This window comes from Corvus cornix, chromosome 2, assembly GCF_000738735.6.
Source record: "Corvus cornix cornix isolate S_Up_H32 chromosome 2, ASM73873v5, whole genome shotgun sequence".
Classification (NCBI taxonomy): Eukaryota; Metazoa; Chordata; class Aves; order Passeriformes; family Corvidae; genus Corvus; species Corvus cornix.
In genome coordinates this window covers 55,191,215-55,210,194 of record NC_046333.1, presented here as the reverse complement: position 1 = coordinate 55,210,194, position 18,980 = coordinate 55,191,215, and the positions used below count along the sequence as shown (strand labels likewise).

At 38.9% G+C, this 18,980-nt stretch overlaps 1 protein-coding gene across 2 annotated transcripts in view; it reads left to right on the top strand.

Annotated features, from left to right (window-relative positions):
- Positions 1-18,980, top strand: part of COL1A2 (collagen type I alpha 2 chain) — a 39,138-nt gene that overhangs the window by 11,556 nt on the left and 8,602 nt on the right. Inside the window, exons 13-39 of one of the 2 annotated variants that reach the window (XM_039548651.1) lie at positions 999-1,043; positions 1,242-1,295; positions 1,402-1,446; positions 3,503-3,556; positions 4,972-5,070; positions 5,156-5,200; positions 5,310-5,408; positions 5,986-6,039; positions 6,139-6,246; positions 7,109-7,162; positions 7,264-7,362; positions 8,226-8,279; positions 8,652-8,750; positions 9,509-9,562; positions 10,210-10,263; positions 10,390-10,443; positions 10,543-10,596; positions 11,395-11,439; positions 13,554-13,652; positions 14,314-14,421; positions 15,247-15,300; positions 15,867-15,920; positions 16,469-16,522; positions 16,631-16,684; positions 16,786-16,893; positions 17,869-17,922; positions 18,015-18,068. In XM_039548651.1, the coding sequence (XP_039404585.1) occupies positions 999-1,043; positions 1,242-1,295; positions 1,402-1,446; positions 3,503-3,556; positions 4,972-5,070; positions 5,156-5,200; positions 5,310-5,408; positions 5,986-6,039; positions 6,139-6,246; positions 7,109-7,162; positions 7,264-7,362; positions 8,226-8,279; positions 8,652-8,750; positions 9,509-9,562; positions 10,210-10,263; positions 10,390-10,443; positions 10,543-10,596; positions 11,395-11,439; positions 13,554-13,652; positions 14,314-14,421; positions 15,247-15,300; positions 15,867-15,920; positions 16,469-16,522; positions 16,631-16,684; positions 16,786-16,893; positions 17,869-17,922; positions 18,015-18,068 (1,809 nt within the window). The remainder of the gene's footprint in view (positions 1-998; positions 1,044-1,241; positions 1,296-1,401; positions 1,447-3,502; positions 3,557-4,971; positions 5,071-5,155; positions 5,201-5,309; positions 5,409-5,985; positions 6,040-6,138; positions 6,247-7,108; positions 7,163-7,263; positions 7,363-8,225; positions 8,280-8,651; positions 8,751-9,508; positions 9,563-10,209; positions 10,264-10,389; positions 10,444-10,542; positions 10,597-11,394; positions 11,440-13,553; positions 13,653-14,313; positions 14,422-15,246; positions 15,301-15,866; positions 15,921-16,468; positions 16,523-16,630; positions 16,685-16,785; positions 16,894-17,868; positions 17,923-18,014; positions 18,069-18,980) is intronic. The other variant, XM_039548652.1, reaches the window with a different exon arrangement.

The window sequence follows — 18,980 nt, the reverse complement described above, 5'->3', positions numbered from 1 at the left end:
ATTCACAGGAGACCTTTATTCACAGACTTCTAATATAACAATGAAAAACTCAAATACTAATTCTCCATCTTGCTTGTTTCTAAGAGCTTAGCACGACGTGGTTATAGGGTTTTTAATTGTATCCTAGCATTCTTCAATATCACTGCAAGTTGTTAACCTTCAGAAAAAGTTTAGATAGCAAAGTTTGTCCAGTCATTGGAGATTTAAAGCAGATAAAGCAATTAAGTAAAGGATAGAACAGTTACAAGTAAGAGTGCTGGAAAACACCAGCATATTTAATCAGGGTTGTTCATGATATAACTGTGCTGAAAGCAGTGATGAAGGCAAAAACTTGCACTCTTTGCCGCATTTAAGACTAGGTGCATTCAGGTATATCCAGGATACCAGTGCTCTAGGATGAGTCATGTCACTGTAGACCAGCCTAGACCTGTTGAGAAGGCTGTTGAGAATACACTACTAAAGGGAGAGGAGCCATGTATTAATGGCTGTTACTCAAATACTCAGTATTATTGGTCTTAAGTTAAAAATAGCTGAGGCAGATCTTTATTTTAAGCCATTTGAGAGGACTTCGTCACCTTAATCTAAGGCAAAAGCAAACATCATTCTGCTTCTGCTCTAGCTAAAAAACAGCTGCTGATTGATCTGTGTTGGTAGTTGACTATCCAGGTCCAATCTCTTAAGTGTGTACTACAGAGTAGATGTCAGCGTAAAGAAAGCTGAGCAAGTGAAACAATTTTCTCTGGCCCTCCCCTTCTAAAAGGATTCCATCTGGCTGTGTTCCAGTATATGCAGGAACAACGGCAGTCTCTGCACTCTCAGGACTTGATGTGTTACTGTTGTATACTGTGATGCAGAAACACAGACAGTGCTATGTTATAAAGTGCTACAGAAAACACAGACAGTGGGATTCAGAAGCTGAAAATCTCTCTGATAGTGTTATGCTATCTGTCCAAAGCATCCTTTAAGTAACTTAAGCCTCCAAACTTTCTTCTTCATAGGGAGAGCCTGGTGCCCCTGGTGAAAATGGTACCCCAGGACAACCTGTAAGTATTCGCTGCTGCTGTGGGAAATTACAATCTGATAGATAAATAGTTCAGCCAGTATTTTCTTCAATGTTTGTCATTACTGACACTTCAGATACCCAGATACTCTAATGTAATAGTAATATGACTTAGCAGAGGAAAAAAATCTATATATCTATGTTCAATGAACAGATACAAATGAGTTAATTTTTCTTTCAGGGTGCTCGTGGTCTCCCTGGTGAGAGAGGAAGAATAGGTGCCCCTGGACCAGCTGTAAGTGGCTTTCCATCTGTCTGTCGTCATGAACCAGCCACTTACTGTGGCTTTCTCTGATAGTCAGCTCTCTTTGCAAACTGTTTATCATGTTCTTTCCTCACAGGGTGCTCGTGGAAGTGATGGTAGCACTGGCCCCACTGGACCTGCTGTAAGTTTCAGTCTTGCTTTTTGACAGTGTGGTTCCATTAGGCTTTGTGCTTCTCTTCCTGTTTTTAGAGGATTTCTTGGACTTGTAAGAAGTTGATTGTGTTGATGTTTTTAACACAGTTCTTTGTTGCTTATCAGACCATCACAAAGAGAATTAGTGAAACATAAACCCTTTGCAGACAATATAATGAGAGCCTCAGGATTTATATTAAACACATCCATTTCAAAGGAACCAAATATTCTCTTGTTGGCACTGGTGATTTCATGAGGTTTCCCAGCACATTTCACTGGGAAACAGCCAATGCACAGAATTCTCATTTCCAACAGTCTAACAGAACAGTTCTCATCCCAAAACTAAAGAGACTTTCTACTTTTTAACAGGTATACACCATGCACATGTTACAGATGGCTATAATTATATACATCCTGTAAATCATATATGCACAACAGGACATAGCTTTGCGCCTGCAGCATTTTCCTGTCAGGCTAACAGGCACTAACCTTTTTTCATTCACCACTGATACATGAGTTGTGAGCTAGTGTGAAAGGCCTGCAAGATCCAACTCTCCTGATCTGACGGGTAAACAGTAACCATCCTAATAAGAGCTAATCCAATGGAGATTTGTCCATTTAAAAGGAGTTAGTGTTGCCATCATATACCCCTGATTTCAGGAAACCTCATTTATCTCAGCCACATAAATATGAGTACAAGGATATTGTTTTGACACTGTGAAACAAATCAGGAATACACCAGAACAATAGTAATAATAGTTAATAGTGGTTTTCTTCCTACCTTCAAAAACTGAGTCTATGATGAAGCTGTACTTGGTTCTGTTTTGCCAAAGTTGATTTTAATACCCCTTGTCACTTCAAACACCTGTTGTGCTTTAACAGAGTAGAATGTGAGGATGGCTGTGAATTTCTCTTCAGTTCTTCCATGTGGAGTGTTTAAAAAATATGTGATTGGGCATTTAATTTGCAGGCAAATAGAGATCTTATAGCTAAGATCTGATGTAGTAGAACCAAAACATTTTAGCTGAAGACATTATGAATGAAAGAAACTGAGTTGCTATAGGAAAAATATTCTGAAGCTGCTGATTGCATAGGTTGTTATTCACAATGGGCACAGCGTTGCATTATGTCCCAATGTCTGTGCCAGGCTGAAGTTATTTTACACATACTTAGGTTATGATACCATAAATATTACGCAAAGCAGTTATTAACACTCATTTTTTAAAACTAAGACAGAAATAATGTTTTATCCTTCTTTCCATTTGGAATTTAAAATGTTAAAAAGTCATTGCAATGAAAATTCTGGAAGTTTATGCTTTCAAATATATCCTAAAGAGGATTTGGTCTTTTTTTTTTTTGCTTATGCAAAACCAGCAACAATTCCAGGTACCCCCTTTATAATACAGTAGGTTATAGAATGTCTGAAGCTAATTCCTCTTTGTTATACCAGCTGGCCCGTTTTATTACCTTGGATTTGTGAGGCAGTTTTATTATAAATATTTCTAATTGAAAGATGTTAGCTCACAAAAAAGTAGATATCAATTCCCAGTATCGATTAATGAGTTGGATATTTAATTAATAATTGAAGAAAAACGATCCCTTTTTATTTGTATGCATTAAAAAATAAAGGCTATGAATCCATCAGTGTATCTTCTCTTGTAATGTCTGGTACGTTGGAACTTTGTCCAAATGTAATTATAAATCTCACAGCAACAAGTAGACATAGTAGAATCAGTCATCTTGCCTTGCAGATGCCTGCCTCTGCTCATCCTCTGTTTGTTCTTTCTCAGGTGTTTGGCCTCAAGGCAAGGTTTTACCAATTCTTGCTTAATTTGCACTGCAAATGTTGTTTAAGCATTGACCTGGCTTTAACTGTAGTGAACCAAATCTGTCAGTTTGGAACTGCAAAAGACAAACTCATATTCTGAGGTGGTAATGTGTGGAATAAATAAATGTGCATTTTTTTAATCTGTTTACTTCAACAAGCAAACTGTTTCTGTTGTCACTGAATACCTTTACACAACTGCTTCCCTTTCATTTCCCAGGGCCCTATTGGTGCTGCTGGTCCTCCAGGCTTCCCAGGCGCTCCTGGTGCTAAGGTATGAACATCTGCACCTACTGGTACATTTGACAGTGAAGGTGAAATGTACTAACCAGAGTTTCTAGGCAGCAAAAAACCCCCCACTCCCTAAGAACTAAGAGTACTTTCTTATCAGTTACTCTGGAGATTCATCCTCATCCTGATCTGTATTTGGAGAACTTCAGATATGAATGCTAATTTAAAATACAGCATTTACTTCACAGCTGAAGATTGACGTTGGGCAGGTTTAAGAAGACATATAATCCTTTTACTGCTTCCTATGAGGTGCACTTATATATATACCTTCCAAGGGTGACACAAATCATGATAAGTAAGCAAAGCAGCAGTTAATATCACTTTACAGAGATAGTGGAGGACCAAGAAGCTGCATTTGAGTATTGGGCTACTTCCAGTCTAAGTCCTTGAAATTACAATGCAGAAATTGCATTACAATTTTTCAGGTTTAGGGCAGTAGCATTTTGCTCTTGCGGGCTATAATTTATATTATTGACTTTATTGCTCAAATCTTACCATTTTTTACCTGGGTAAGAGCCTCAATATTTTGAGTGTCCAAGGAAGGACAGAGAATTTAAGGAAAGTATATTGCATATACAGCATTTCCAAATTTTGCTGACCATTTCCACAAAATCCAGGTTATTCTGTGTTACAGACAAAACTTAGTCCACTTTTAGAAGAAAATAAAGTATTATTTTCTAGACCAATAATTTGGTCTAGAAATTTATTTTGAACTGCAGGGAAGATGAGAAAAAATTGAGATCCCATTCGGGTTATTCTTGTCAAAAGGCAAGACTTTTGAAAACCATCATGTCTTCTCTAATGCAGGTGTAAGTGTGGTTATAGCATGTAGTTTCAAGAGAAGACTGTCTGCGTGTCCAGGGTGAACTCTGAACTGCTGAAGAGAACTTGTCATTATATTCAGGTTCTTGTAGTGGACTTAGGGAGTACAACCTTCTGAAAATAATAGCAAGAACCTTTTTTCTGTCATTTACTCCACTTTGAGCACTATCACACAGCACTCTGATCAGGCATAATTTTTCATTTTGTATGTGTGCAAATGGCATCTGAAAGTGCAAGATAATGGTCAGTTAGGTCTCATGCTGTGGCACCTCAGGCCAGTTCTGGAGGCACATGGATGTAAATGAGACTGGAATTCTAATTCTGATTTTTTTTGTGAACCTTCTGGATAAGCATCTGTTTTTCCTGTCTTAGCCATTAGCTTAGATGAAGCCTAACTAGACATCTCAACTTGAGTGATTTTAAAATTCATTAAAAGCTCTCAGCTGCTTGGCTTTCTGGCCTCTGAAGTGGGAATATACAGATCTGATTATCTTCATGCCAGGCTGATGTAGGATTACTTCACTATTGCCGTAACACTGTGTACACTGATAGAGGGTTCTTCCTTCTCCCCAACAGGGTGAAATCGGACCTGCTGGTAATGTTGGTCCTACTGGTCCTGCTGGTCCAAGAGGAGAGATTGGACTTCCTGGTTCCAGTGGTCCTGTTGGCCCCCCAGTGAGTAACTTGCCAGACTTTATCTATTGTCAGATGTGTGCACTTTTGATTCTGAATTAACCAGTATTGTTATCTTTTTTAACAGGGCAACCCTGGTGCTAATGGTCTTCCAGGGGCTAAAGGTGCAGCTGTAAGTACAACTACACTCACACTTTTTTGATCTTAAAAAACCCAATTCAGTTAATGCAGCAGAAAAGACAATGGGTTCATAATATCTTTCTTTCCTCTCTGTTGGACAGGGTCTTCCTGGTGTTGCTGGTGCTCCTGGTCTGCCTGGTCCCCGTGGTATTCTTGGTCCTCCTGGTCCTGCTGGTCCTAGTGGTGCTAGAGGACTTGTTGTAAGTGACCTCCTATATTGCATGTCTTCATTTGAAAACTGGACACAGTGTCCACAGTTGTAAAAGATCTTCTCTGGATACATTTTTGTTATAATGCAGACATTATTTCTTGCTACACTATAATTTCTGTGTCTCATTACTTGCTTTAGATGCTGAGACTGAAAAGGTTCACTTTGCACTCCCTTTGAGTGCAAGGAGTAGTTGGACTCGATGATCCTTGTGGGTCCCTTCCAACTCAGAATATTATGTCACTGTGAGGCTCTGTCCATGCTGATAATATTGAGAGAGATGTGGCAGCAATCTCACAACTAGGCCCTCAATGGGTATCCTCAGCAGAGGAGCCAGCCCTAAATGTGTCATAGTTCAATACTGTAATTTCTAAGCATCTTTAACATGTTTGGTTTTGTGCCTTTTAAGCCAAAAATACAGTTGTGCTCATTGACCGTCTTCACAACAGAGGGAGGCATGGCATTAGATGATAAAAGAATTTTTTGATTCATGAGTAAGCTCTCCAGGTAGAAGAGAGATTTTTGGAATGATGCCTAATTCTGTCATCTCTTTTTGTTTTGGACTCTAGGGTGAACCAGGCCCTGCTGGTGCCAAGGGAGAAAGTGGTATGAAGGGTGAGCCTGTAAGTATGGCAAAATATGAAGGTTTTTTCAATCAAAAGCCTGATAATATTTGCAACATAGCATCTGATTTCTTCTTTTTCTCTGTTTGTCCTAAATAGGGTGCTGCTGGACCTGCTGGCCCTCCTGGCCCTAGTGGTGAGGAAGGCAAGAGAGGCAGCCCTGGTGAACCTGGCTCTGCTGGTCCCCCAGGCCCTGCTGGTCTGAGAGTAGGTTTTCTTTTCATGTTCCAGAAGTAGAAGCAAAAAGAGAAGTGGAAATCAATCTAGAGTCCCACAGGCAAATTAAATAATTATGAGTAATTAAATTTACATTAATGCTGCTAAGCAGTGATAATTTTCAATTCTGAGCCTTTTGGTTAGTTGGGACCAAACCAATTTTTGCTTTGCATAAATGCTTATTTACTATCTTACCCCTGAAATATTTAGAGATTGCTTTGATTTATCCACTGTGTAATATTTAGTGAGTTATCTTTTGATTACTCTTAAAAGTTTGTGATGGGATTTAACTGCTTAAAACAGACAATGGGCTCACATAATGGAGGGCAAAAGCTTTCATTTCAGTGTCTTCAAGGATGCCTAGTAAACTTTTCATTGGGTGAGAAAGCCACGCCATGAACTTCAGGAGGCATGTAGCTTCATGAAGGAAAAAGAATTCACAGGAAAATAATATGAAAAATTGCAGTGTTTCCCCCTAGATATTTTTTTGGCAGAGATAAGGATTCAGTGTTGCATCTTGGGTAGGGTGTACAGAGTCAGTCGGTAACTCTCTACAGGGAATGTGGAACTGTGTGGGCCAGGCTGTGGGATCCTAGCTGCTGGCTAGAGCCACTGTTAGTTACAATGAACACTGAAAATGATCCAAGCAGATTAGAATTTAAAGAAATCTACAGGAAGTGAGAGAGATTTCTTTCACCATACCTGTTTACACTGAGGTGTGTATGCTTAAAGGTGCACTTACCTCAAATTCAGCAGACCTGCTTGGAAGGCTGAAGTCTAGTAAGCACTATCCACCTCAGAGGAACAGATTTATTTCTTTCCCTTTCTTGATTTGTTTTGTGTTGACTTGCAGGGTGTACCTGGATCTCGTGGTCTCCCTGGAGCTGATGGCAGAGCTGGTGTCATGGTAAGACTTTGTCTGGGTCACTCTTTCTGAACCACCTTTTATATACAGATTTGTGATGCTTTTTGCTACCTCTGCAAAAATTTTATGTATTTCTTTTGTAGGGACCTGCTGGTAACCGTGGTGCTAGTGGTCCTGTTGGTGCTAAGGGTCCTAGTGGTGATGCTGGCCGTCCTGGTGAGCCTGGTCTTATGGGTCCAAGAGTAAGTTTGAACTCTGTGGAATAAGTTTGAACTACGTAAAAAGAAAAATACTTACAATTAATGGACAAAATTATTCAGGAATTCAACTGCAAAAATTCAGCATGTGCTAACCACAATTAGGGCATTTCCACCACTCAATTGAAAAAATCCCATTAGGAATGGTTAAGAAGCATCAAAATGTTTACTGAAATTAGTTACTTTTGTTGTGGTAGCATTTGATTGCCTTGTGATAGAGCACTGTCCTCTTGTACTGGATACTGCATTGACTTCTGTAAGGGGCTTCCACTTGTGATTATTTACAAAATGTGATCATTGTGATCACAATTGAGGGGTGTGTGTCCTCTTTAATGAACTCAAAGGAAAGCAAACCCTACTAAAATGATGTGAGTTGGCTGATCTCAATTATTTTTCTTTTAATTTGCAAATTATTTCACTGAAAACAGCCATTCACTTTTAGTGGTGTTGGCTGCAGCCAGATTATATTCATGTCATTACATTTATACTCCTTATTCTTTCTCTCCCTACCCTACCCTGTGAAGTGAAAGTTTGCAATGCACATGTGAATGTTAGGCATCTGCAAACGTTGAAACTCACTATCCTCCAAAGCAGAGCCTAAATTAGTTTCTCTGAGTAAAACAGGTTTTCCCTACACTGATTTTTCAACTGGCATGGGAGCACACACCACCAAATTGACAGTCAGTGTGCTTCATGTGGAAATGTGATAGCACTTACAGTCCTGTTTAAACAGTGTATATCGATAACTTGGCACTGCTGTGTGTATGCATGCATGCATGTAGAAAAAAATCTGGTTGTATTGGGTGAGTTGGTTTCCTTCTAAAAACATGAAACTTTTCTTTTCTCAGGGTCTCCCAGGTCAGCCTGGAAGCCCGGGCCCTGCTGGCAAGGAAGGTCCTGTTGTAAGTACCTTGCTTTTTATTCTGTTCCCCCATTGCATGTGAAAGAATGAAGTACAGTTGTATAAAGCAGACATCTCAGCACTGAGCTCTAACACAGTTCTGTAAAATCAGCAAGATTTTCTATTGTATTACTCAAGATCAGCTTGAACCTTTCCATTCATTTCTGTGGGTCTCAGATCAGGCTTGTGTCCTGGAAGGGGAAGCAGAAATACAGAGTTCTACAAAAAGGAGAAAAAGGGAGGGATGCATAAGGATGTGATGTATCAACAATGGTGAAAAGTTAAATGACATTTGCTTCCTGACATATTTCTCCTAAAGCTGAACTCTAATTAAATTGCCTCAGCCATTTAATAATATGATTTCTTTTTCTAGGGTTTCCCTGGAGCAGATGGTAGAGTTGGGCCAATTGGTCCAGCTGGTAATAGAGGTGAGCCTGGCAACATTGGATTCCCTGGACCAAAAGGTCCCACTGTAAGTACAATACAGAAACTTTCTATTACTATGAAGGTATTTCCAGACTAACCTGTAGGTTCCCAACTCTATCATTAATCCAACACATCTCCCTGTATCCTCCTGTGCTGCTCGTTGGATGGCATCCCCTTACATTCAAGAGTTGTTTTAAATTATTTTCCAGCTATCTAAAATATGATTAAAGAAATGAAAAAGCAATTTTCTTAGGTTAGGGATATTTTTGACATTCAAGTGATTAGAATAATATATGTCTATTTTATGATTTCAGCGTGTCCGTTTTATCATTTCTGTATATTCACATCAGTAAAATTTCTGTCAAATTTGGCCATTAAACCAGTTATTTATGGAGCAATGTCCAAAGCTCACTCAGCTTTGAAGAAAAGCTACCAGTGACTTCAGTGGGGTTATTTACATGTCCTAGAGAGGCCACAGATAACAATCATGTCCTGGATTTGGGTGTTGCTGTACATACACACACATGCCAACATATAGAAAGTGTATTGCATAGGATACTATATGGAGTGCCATGAATTATAATATCAGAACATAAAGGCATAGAATTTTGAAAAGACATGTATTTTTGAGCTAATTTAAGTGATCCAAAATGACAGATGGAACTTGTGTGTGTTTTAATTGGGGTTAAAGAAATATTACAGTAAATCTTCTGGCAATGAGAGTGTAAGTCTGTGCTTAATAGTTTAAACTGAATCTAATATGAAGTCTTGGTAAACTTCTATATCTTTTTCTTTCAACTTCAGGGTGAACCTGGCAAACCTGGTGAAAAAGGCAATGTTGGTCTTGCTGGCCCACGGGTATGTGGATAGTTTTCTTTATCACCTACCAGAGAGAAAAAAAAAAGTAGATTTTCCAAACCTCTATAAGATAGCATTGGCTTGTGCAGGCAGGAATAGATGATGAAATTAGCAAAGCCCTTGGCAATGCATTCATTTTAGCTTCATGTCAGTGGGGGCTATTATTTAATGGATAAATGAAAGCTCCCCTTCTTGGGTCTTAATTGGGTAATTAATCATGGGGTCTTATCTTAAAAAGAGGAAAAAAACAGCACTCCCTGTCCTTAATTCTTAGAGCACAGTGTATGGTTTCTAATTAACCCTGTAAATTTCCAGCTTTTTACTGATAGTTGAAACTTACTAATACTTCCATTTAAGGGACCCAAAAAAGAGTCTCCTGTGGGGAAAATGCTATCAGCAAGATTTCTATACTCTGTAATTCCAAAAGAAGTTTCTTTAAGGATGAATGTGCTGCAATAACTAAAACAATAATGAGAATTTAAAACTTTAAGAATCTTTAGTACTTCTGTCTGTGAAGTTGTTGCAAGTAAATGGTTAAGTTCAAAATACACAGTCAGAAACCTTTGGTTTCGGCACATAATCATTTAGAGATATTATTTATATCAAATCAAAAGTTTGATAACAGCTTTCTACTTGAACATATATAGGGTGCTCCTGGTCCAGAGGGAAACAATGGTGCTCAAGGTCCTCCTGGAGTCACTGTAAGTAACAGCCTCCACACAAATCCAATTTGTGATTTACTTTTCATTAATGGGACTTCCCTTTTTTAAATCCACTTTCCTGTATTTCTTCTTCCAAGTTAATCACTTATTTTTCATTCCTTTCAGGGCAACCCAGGTGGAAAGGGTGAAACAGGTCCTGCTGGCCCTCCTGGCTTCCAGGTAAGTAACAATGTGCTCTGTTCAATCTTATCTATGGTTCCCAAAGTGTGAAGAGCTTCTGCCTCAACTAAATTTTTATTCTCATTTCTTTACACTCAGGGTCTGCCAGGTCCCTCGGGTCCTGCTGGAGAGGCTGGTAAACCAGGCGAGAGGGTGAGTTACAGACACGGCATTCCACAGATGGGGCAGGCATTGCATTGAGGGCTGTGTTTGCAATGGCACATGTGGTGAAGCAAGAGCCTGTTGAATCTATTTGCCAAAACAAAGCAATCAGGGTAACATGCAAACTTTAATAGTCCCTTTTGCATTGGAACTTGTATCATACTTCCTTTTTCAAAGTTTTGGTATGAAACAGAGCAAAGACAGCTCGTTGCTGTTTGGGCCTTAAGTAGAAATAAAATACGGTTATTCCCCCAGAAGAGGCAGTACATGAAAAATATTTTACTTCACATTGCTTTCAAAATCTTCAAGGTTCAATCTAACCTGCATTACTCCAATTAGGTTCTTGCACCTCAGTTTGACTTCAGTGAATTTACAATGGCATCCAACTGAGGTAGTTCAGTTGTAGTCCGTGCTCTAGCTGCTGCAGTTAGTGTGTGATATAATCTGCAAATCGAGCATCCTATGTGCCATAATCACCTTTAGCATTTAGAGTTACATCTGTGTCCCTGTAAAAGAGTTTACATTGTATATACCTGAAAAAAAGAGCTTGTAATTTGATAACTAACTCTTCAGATGAAAAAATACTATCTAATGTGTACTTTGAGATCCTGTGCAGCTGGATGAAAAGGGGTTATTTCCATGTATGTAATAGACTGTCTGCAAATTTTTCTGAAACTTTTCAATATGCTGCTACAATTTGAGAATTTCCATTTGTGGCTAAGAAACAAAGTACAATTTAAGCAAGTAAGTTTCCCTTAGAAATATACCACTATATCTGCTCTCTTCTAGGGTCTTCATGGTGAATTTGGTGTCCCCGGTCCCGCTGGCCCAAGAGTGAGTAACTAACTGGAAATCTGGTACAGACTGTCTTAATAATATGTTCAGTAATAATAGTAGCTATTCACATTTCCATGTTCCTCAAGGCAAAAAGCTCTTCTCTGTTACAGAATAGTGCATTGCAGCAGACTCCCAGGAAGGAAAGATAATATTCTCTGCTCTTTGCAGGTGTCAGGGTATTTGAGTTAGGGTTAACATGGTTGCCAGTGTTAGTAAACTTCTGTATAAGCAGTATGAATATTACCCAAATAATGATGTCCTGCATTAATGTCTCTTCCAATGAGACTGTGGATGATAAAGGACTGATCCTACAGTGTTACACTGAGGCCTGATGAATGTGAGAATTTTCATTTGCAGTGCCTGTGTTCAGACCTTCTTAGCCTGACCATTTCAGTTTTACTATCCCTTGCTAGGCAGCCCCTACCCCCCCAGTACTGTCTTTGAATAAATAGTGGGCTGAATTCAGAACCTGGAATAGTCATTAGAAGGTATTGCCTCCCACTTCCCTTTAATCCTGAACTGTCAATAAACATATTCAAAGAGCTTTCTGTGGAAGCCTTCCTGCACGGCAGGAAGATCCCATTTATGTAGAGCAAGGAGTAGTTATTAAAGTGCTCAATTAATTATTTGATTTCCAACTCCACCTATAAAGAGATTGATATTTAACCTACTTCTGTTGCTTCTTCTTTTCTTCTAACTTCCAGACTAAATATGTCCAATGACAAATATTCCCATTCATTCTTATAAGTTATGTCAATCAGTTTAAGCAGCACTTTTGCTCCCTATGTTTCAGTGCCGAGTCTGTATCAGTAATCATGTCTGAGCTAAACTCTCATTTTGCCAGTGTATCCAAGCCAAGTTCCCTTTGTCATAGCAGTAGCAGTTATATGCCTCTGCTCCAGCTTGCCCTAAGCATCACATCCCCAGCCCAGGGTGTATTTCATCCAGTATTCCAAATTAGGTCTTACTGATGCTTTATACACAAAACTAGCACTTCCTAAAAATACCCCACTGCTTGTGCCAGATCACATCTTCCTTTATCATGTCTGCATCATATTGTTGGCTATTACCTTTCCCTTTCAGTCATTTTCACCATTGAAACCTCAGTTTACAGCAGAATTCTCAGTTTTGTGCCTAAATAACTAACCTGGTACTAGTACTCTTGAATTTTATCCCTTTGCTGTGACAGCCTTTTAGCAGGTTATTCACTTCTTCCTGTGTAGTATGCCAATCCTTCTTGCTGTTGACAAATGCTTCCACCTTTGTGATATCTGCATATTTCTTCTTTTTCTGCCTCTCTGTAATTAACAAAATGTTTGAAAAAAAAAATCAGTTGAGGAACAGCTCTACAATAAAAGTTAATCTTTTTCATCACTGGTGCTTTCTAGTAGTGTGCTATCTCCCCTTGAGTCAGTTCTTTGACCACATTATAATTTTTATACAAAATTCCAGATTTTCCAGCATAACTAAAAATCTCCATTATACTTTATCAGATTATTCACCAATGTCCATCTTAATCACACTGAGATAATTTGAGAAATATTTAGTAAAACTGGTGTTTCTATCTTTGATAGATCTACTGTGTATTTAAATCAAGTTTCTGGTTACTTCCATGTCTTCCATATCATATCTATGAATCAGAATTTATCCTTATACCTGTATTAATGTACAGGTCACATTTGTAGGCTTTAGGTGTTACCTTTATTCTCCATAATTCACCAGGCATTTGCCACTGTAAAAATAATTGTTTTCCAGTTAATATCTCTTTAATTTGACTAGAATCCATTATTTGTCCTAAAACAGAATCTCCATTTGACAGTAGAATGCCAGACACTGTTAACAGAAAAAGCACAGTAGCCAAAATCCATGTTCAAGAAGTATTCATACTTTAGTTGTCAGCTGTTATCATGATGCAAGACTTTATTACTTCATTTTAATATTTTTGTGTCAAAAACTAGAGCCGGTTCTTATGACCAATTTAGTTAATAGCTGCACAATTCTAATGAAAGGTTTGTTCAGATAAAAATGCGTCACACTGTCATTGCTCCTAGCCAGTGCTTTCAGCTACAGAACAATTCAAGGAAGCACTCAGACCAGACTGTCTCCTGTAGGGTGAACGTGGTCCTCCTGGTGAGAGCGGTGCCGTTGGTCCTGCTGGTGCCATTGGAAGCCGTGGTCCCTCTGGCCCCCCAGGCCCTGATGGTAACAAGGTATGTCATTTCCAGCTGCCACTGCCTTACTGTTGAATTCCTGATGAACGCAATCCAAAACCTCTCTCCAAGTGGTAAAGTTCCATTCCAGCTAGTCCACATTAATATTAAATGGATTTCTGTTTAGTGCCATAGATGATGGTAGGGGAAGTCAGTTTGAATACAGGTTGTCAGCTGAGTATGCTGTTATTCTGTTTGGAGATAGGATCCGAGATTCTGACCAAAATTCATGCTGACTTCTATTTATACCCACATCTACTTGTACACAGGAACTTCTTGTGTCTAGTAAGCACTATTTTTCCCCAAACATTAGGGCAATAGTAAGTGATCATCTAACAGATGATGATGTTGGCTTGATGCTAAGTGAATCTGGGTCTTAGTTTTCTGGGTAGTTTCTTAGGTTTTCATGGGTAGTCTTTCTACAGAAGTTTCGTTTGGAACATGGACCTTAAACCTCAGGAGCCTACAGAATCAGAGACAGTGTTCACATCTAGCATCTTCACTAGCTGGAAAAGTAGAACACGTACAATAGCTCAAGACAAAAATGTTACTACTCACACTGTTTACAACCAAGCAGAATGATGGGCAGAATAGTAATGATTTTGTTCCAAATTGTGTGAGTGACTTGATCCTGACTTACATGATATGCTATTGCTGCTAGGGTGAGCCTGGAAATGTTGGTGCTGCTGGTGCTCCTGGTCCTGCTGGCCCTGGTGGAATCCCAGGAGAGAGAGGTGTTGCTGGTGTTCCAGGAGGCAAGGGTGAAAAGGTGAGGTGGACAACTGCCTTGTTACTGCATGCACAGGTCTGAGATGCCTAAATTTCATTAACTTGGAAAAACCTGCAGGTTATCCCAATATGACTTTTATTTACTGTGAAACTGTATTACTCAATAGTCAGCAAGTAGAGGTTTTGTTGGTCTTACAGACTGACAGTCTTTCCTAAGGTACTATCCTAAAACTTTTTAAAAACCACTATGTATTGACATGCAGATTAATCCAGAACACTAAGCTGTATTAATAAAAAAAAAGAGAGAACAGAGTGCTGATCTGATTTCTTTACTCCAGTGATGGCCTGAAAATAAATTTTTGTTATATGAAGCAGATGACATTTTATGTGTCCGCCCATATGATGTCATTGTTTTTAATAGCTGTTTTCTTGCTTCATATGGAAAGTATAATATGAATACCCAGAAGAATTTTTACAGATGAATATCTCTTGACCAAAAGAAAAGACATTTTGAAGGGAATTCGTATTCTTTATTTCTAATACACATGGACATGGTTTTCAATTTCTAATTCCATTGAAAATTCTTGGGACCTGGGAGAAGCCAAGTAGGTTTCCCATGAAAGAAGCAGGTTTATTCTGAAAAGCATGTCAGTCCTCTTTGCAAACCTGCCCTTTGCAAATCAGTACCTACTCAGCAATAGGAATGAAATAATAATCAAAGTTCATTTCTCCAGAAAACCTAGCATGATAAACTTTTTTTGTGATGTCTAAGTAATCCACAGATTGTCAGTAAACAGCTCAAGACTTCTTTCATACAAACTACTGTGTTCATTAGCAATACAATTTTTCCCACTGTGTGTTCCAGGGCGCCCCAGGTCTGAGAGGTGATACGGGTGCAACAGGAAGAGATGGTGCTCGTGTAAGTATCTTATAGTTCTACTTGATTTTTTGCCTTACTACACCTCAGAACTTAAATATCTGAGAATGTTCAGGACTTGCATTTCCCACTGTATTGCATTACTGCTTATATCTGCTCATTTTTGATACAAATCAATTTAATTTTGTTGCCCCTTGCCAAGGATGATTGAATTCAGGGGGAGAGAGAGAAAAGTGATCACTTCTCATGCATCCAAGCAGAGAAATTACATGAGCAGAGTATTGCACAGACATTGCACAGCTGTTCAGTATGACAGTATCCTCTTTAATTTTATGGGCTCAGCCCAGACAGCTAATTTTAAAGGCAGCCTGCAAACTTACACAAAACTATCCTTAATTTGAGATTCCAGGTTCCTTTCTTAGAATTCATACTTTGGGAAGGAAAATAACAGAATATATATATTTTTTATAAAATCATGTGTCCTTTATATTGAGAACATCTGAAAGAAAGTTCCACACCTTTCTTCAAGAGGAAAGAGAAAGCTTATTTAAAGTAGTTGGTCCTACTTACATTTTATTTGAAACAGTGTCCTGTCTCTTGACCTGTAGGGTCTCCCTGGTGCCATTGGTGCTCCTGGCCCTGCTGGTGGTGCTGGTGATCGGGTAAGTCTACTCTTTGAATGAAAAAATGTCTAGTTGATACAGTTTACTCACACATGAATATTAAAGATGAGTTCCATAAGAACCAATTCCATCTTTCCAGTGTGCACAAATTTTTTAAGTTTTTCAGATTCAGAGAGCAAGGGCTGATGGGACTATTCAATAAAGCTTGCCATAGGACCCCAGACCTTTTTCTGAGAGGGCAAGAAAGAGGATGCACATCTACATGGCAGCGGGTTATATGTGGAAAAGATTCTGATTCAGAATTCAAATGAATTTTTCCCAGTTGAGGTTAAACTCCATCATCCTCCTCATACTGTGAGAGGAGATTTTGATACAGCCATGAATAACCACACATTATCTCAGAATGATCCTTTATGCTGTCTCATATCATTAGAAATTATTAAGGTGGATCAGAACCAGAAGCATTTTCAGTAACATCTGAGAGACCCGAGGAGACTCACTATATATATCTGTACCACAAGGTCATTCCTGTTCTGACTACAGTAAGGCCATTTCCCAGTGTCAAAATGGTTTTGGCTGTCTTTTAGGGAGAAGGAGGTCCTGCTGGTCCTGCTGGTCCTGCTGGTGCCCGTGGTATCCCTGTAAGTAACAATTTCTACAATTATTCCTGTGTCAAAAATATGATGTTGAGAAAATTGCCCTTTTAAAGACCATTCCAACCAGTCCTCTCTTCTTTGTCCTCTCTCTAGGGTGAACGTGGTGAGCCTGGTCCCGTAGGTCCCAATGGATTTGCTGGACCCCCTGTGAGTTTTGTTTGTACTTTCCTGTTATTTATGCCATAACCTTCCTCTGTTTCCTTTGTAAGATTTTCAGTTCCTCACTTTGTCTGTTTTTCTGCCCACAGGGTGCAGCTGGTCAGCCTGGTGCTAAAGGCGAGCGTGGGCCCAAAGGACCTAAGGGTGAAAGTGGACCAACAGGTGCCATTGGCCCAATCGGTGCTTCTGGACCACCAGTGAGTGAATTGTGTCTTTGTGAAATGCATAGTTCTTAACATGCAAGCAATACATTAGCCTGAAAGCCTTGAATCCTGAAAAGGTAATGAAAAAAAGAAACAAAACTTCAAACTAGGCTGTGAGAAAAGTTACCATGCTGATTTTCACACATTACGTAAATTTTATCAATCTATTTATGTGGGCTCAGATCATGAGTCTGGAACTGAAATGAAGAGAAAATAACTAATTTTCAACTTGCTCTGAAGATCAGCCAAATCACTCTATCTTGGACCATTCAGGGGGTGATTGGGTAAGTTCTGACCTGAGGATGTTGACACTTTTCTCTCAAGGATGGGCTGTGCGTTCACAGTCTGATTTTCAGACTCAGTCATCCATATGCATGTGTGCAAATTTTTCCATGCACCCATTTGCAGACAGGCTTTTCATGTGCTGACACCTTTATAGCCCAAAGCTGTATACTGCTTCACATGCACATAGCCCGTTATTGGGGAACTGGTTGAAAGTTCATGATGATGCAGAAAGTCAGACCTACATACTTCAAATACCACAAAATGTTGCAGGATAACATAGCTTAGGTTACTTACTGTATGATTTTAATAGACCAATACCAGGGTCTTGCACTATGTGGCTGAGTTAGTCACAAAGTGCAAACAGAGGACTTGATGATTTCGTCCTGCTTCCACATTTTGACTTCCAGGTTTGTTTAGATGCTTGTAACACTTGCTAGGAAATTAATTTGGATCACAAATGCCTTATGCAACTTTTCTCAGGCCTTATGATACCAATTTAAAATGTCTGTGAGAATTTAATACCCTATTATCAGGATAGGCAGCATGGTTTTGGGCCCAGTCCTCCTTCCACTGGTGTAAAAATCACCCTTAGCTTTCACAATAGTGAGACTGAGCCCTTACTCTAAATAGGGAGCATTAATTGCCTTTGTTTGATCCATCTCTTTTTCAATCCTTCCTACTTAGGGTCCTGTTGGTGCTGCTGGTCCTGCTGGCCCTCGTGGTGATGCCGGTCCCCCTGTAAGTCTTCAGACTTTTAGTACTGACATTGTTGCTTTTCATGAAGTTTTTGTTTCCTTTAAACCTAATCTTCGTTTCAATTTTGTTTTTAGGGCATGACTGGTTTCCCTGGTGCTGCTGGAAGAGTTGGTCCTCCGGGCCCTGCTGTAAGTAATGAAGTAACTAATAAGGAAGCTCTGTGGGAGAGAAGTCAGAAGTTACTTTGCTTAGGGATAATCCTAACTTTTGTTTTGTTTATATGAATCATAATTGCACTGGAATCATCTCAGGTCCTTATAGGATTGGGTAAGAAAAAATCTAACTGTTTGAACTCCCAGAGTATGACCTATGCATTTAATTTTTGAGTTTTTTATAATCCATCAAGCATCCCTATGTATCTTGAAGCACCCAACCATTTCCAAAAATCTGTATTTATTTGCTTTTGCTCAAATCAATGGCTATGCAATTTCTCATGATGGAGTGGAATAAGAAGGTTATGTCCAATCTGCAGAAGAATGTTAAGGTTATTGTATGTCCACATTTTCTAAAGTACCTGCAGTTCTAGCCCCTGTCTTGAGCAGGGTAAACTCTCATTGTGTTTTAGAATGTGAATATTTTTTATTTTTCAGTAATAAATTCTCATTCCAGATTGAAATTTGTAGTTTTTATTTTCAAAGCTGTTTCCAACCATTATCAGGCACTTCTTTTCTTAGATGCCCTAGATTTAAATAAATTTTAAATCTCAATATCCAAAGCAAATAATTCTCTTGAACTGGAAGATACTGTTTGTTTGGGTTTTTTTCTCACAGATGTTATAGTTGCAATTAATGTCTCCAAAGAGAGACAGAGATATATTTTCCCACCAAATTTTGCCACTTTCACCTGCCCAGAGTAAAAAAAAAAAAGAAAAAAAAAAATCACTTCAATAATTCTACTGCTTCCAGGTATCCACTGCTAACAAAGCAATAGAAGTTGCTGCTTTGGAGCAGCTGATAACCTGTTTATTGCAAGGGACTATTTTTTTACATGGACTTAAAATGAAATTTATCTATGTTGTCCCCAGGTCTATATTATAATGG